Source organism: Helobdella robusta (assembly GCF_000326865.2).
Source record: "Helobdella robusta unplaced genomic scaffold HELROscaffold_16, whole genome shotgun sequence".
Taxonomy (NCBI): Eukaryota; Metazoa; Annelida; class Clitellata; order Rhynchobdellida; family Glossiphoniidae; genus Helobdella; species Helobdella robusta.
Window position 1 is genome coordinate 485526 of NW_008703893.1, and position 2257 is coordinate 487782.

Genomic DNA, 2257 nt, shown 5'->3' on the forward strand with positions numbered 1-2257 from the left:
ATGATGACGACGACGACGACGACGATGATGATGGTAAAGTTAGTGACGATTGAAATAACGTTAAATATCGAAATGATGTTATTATGAGGTAATTAAAATGATTATTGTAAAGTTGATGTGGTCAACTGTGTTGATGTGATGTGATGATGAAGATGATAGTGATAGTGGTGATGATGACGTGGTTATTTCGGCTGGTGACGTCACTATTTGAGAACCTTCGTGTGAATGTATTTTAATTGTTGGTCTGATGATGAAGCTAGTGGAGATAGTATTAAAGATAATGACGATGATGTTGATGAAGAGGAGGAAAATGATGATGATGATGTTGATGATAGTAGAAATGAAGAAGAAGAAGAAGAGTAAGGTGATACATCAAGAAATGAAGTTGAAAAGATAGGTAACGATGATGATTTCATCATATTATTTACCGGTAGAGATGACGAAGATGCTAACGATGAAAATGACGATGGCAATGATAAGGATGACCTCCATGCATACGTACTGAAAGAAGACGAAGATGATGAAGATGGTGAAGATGATGATTTCTGCAACATTAAATTATGTTGAAATGTGTTGAACGCTTGCGTTGCAATGTTGCCGAAAACGGTCGGAAAGATGTTGTGAAAGATGTTGTAACTGCTGGTATTAAAGCTATTGTTGAAAGATAAATTATTTGGGTTGCTGCTGTGGTTGTTGTAGTTGCTGCTGCTACTGCAGCTACCATTGATGTAGACGTTTATTTTGGAGTTGTTTTCAGTGTTGTTGTTGTTGTTAGTAAGTTGTTGATCTCGAAATTGTTGCAAATAAAGTAGATGATGATCGGCTGGGTAAAATTTCTGTGTGCACATAGAACCTGCACTACTACTGAGTGTAGTGCAGACACTAAAGTTACTGCTGCTGCTACTGTCGCCATTATAAAAGCTTGCATTTCGTTTATTTTTTGTTCGTCTGTTCTGAAACCAGACTTTAACCTTCATTTGTAAGTTTTGTAGTTGTGTGGTTTTAATAAGCTTTTAGTTGTGGAAATATAAACGAGTAGGTAACTTTTAAAAACTGAAAAAATGTTTAGCAGGTTGAGCGCCAAGGTCGTAAGAGGTAACAATTCATTTTAATCAGCTGCAACTAACAATGCACAACAACATACAACACAACACATCACAACACAACCCAACACCAGACAACACCACACAACACCACACAACACAACCCAACACCACACAACACCACACAACACAACCCAACACCACACAACACAACCCAACACCAGACAACACCACACAACCCAACACCACACAACACAACAGAATGACAAATACCTGTGTCTCAGTCAACCCCAACTTTCCCGCCAATTCCTCTCTTCCAACTTTTTCCAGGTAAGGCCCATTTTTGAAGGCCCTCTCCAATTGTTGCAGTTGAAATTTGTTAAAGACGGTTCGGTCCCGTTTCGGTCGGTCCACATCCAAATCGCGTGGCACTATCAACTGTCTGGTGCTTCCATTATTGTCTGTTGGTGATGTTTGTAGTGGACTAAACCCACATACAGTTACACACTCACGCGCACACACACATATATACGCAAATACATACACATACATACATACACACATACCTGTTTGTAGGTATGTATTTTGTTTTTGTTTTTTTCTGCATCAGCAGGTATTATTTTATTATCATTTACATCTGGGATGGGGAAACTACTATTTTATGCGACCCGCGAGGCCTTGTTTACCAAAAAATAGGTCGTCAGCCAGACATTATGACCAAAAAAGGGAGCCACAAATCTTAAAAATATTCACCCCCTCCCCCGGAATTCAAAATAGTATTGCTATTTAAGTACATATGCGGCCCTTCAAAGATAAAATAGTCTTCAATGCGTCTCTCACAGCAAAAAGTTTGCCCCCCCCCTGGTTTACATCCATTTTTATTCAGTCATTTTTCCAAACACAAAAAAAATTTTTATCAACATTATTTAATTTAATAATAAAAATAAGGAATAATAAAAATAAAATAATACAAATGATGACGTCATTGTCATTTTTATCATCACAAACACCACCTGTTCATTAAATTATTATCACAAACATCATCATCTCTCTCGCCGCATAACTTCATCGTCTGAAATGCTAGTTAAATTATTTCCAACCGATATAAGTAATGGATTTGCAATAATTCGGAAGACTGTAGTTCCCATGGTGGCAAACTTTTTCCTCGTTAACTTCATCATCGTTAGTGTTGTCATCATCATGGTCATTATTAT

General features: G+C 37.4%; 1 protein-coding gene across 1 annotated transcript; it reads right to left on the reverse strand.

Annotated features, from left to right (window-relative positions):
* Positions 1-929: 929 nt before the first annotated feature.
* On the reverse strand, positions 930-1451 carry HELRODRAFT_137390 (hypothetical protein; the record flags this gene model as incomplete). Its single annotated transcript, XM_009015445.1, has 2 exons — positions 930-971; positions 1317-1451. Coding segments are annotated over 2 exons (177 nt in total), but the record flags the coding sequence as incomplete, so codon positions are not given.
* Between the last annotated feature and the right edge of the window lie 806 nt (positions 1452-2257).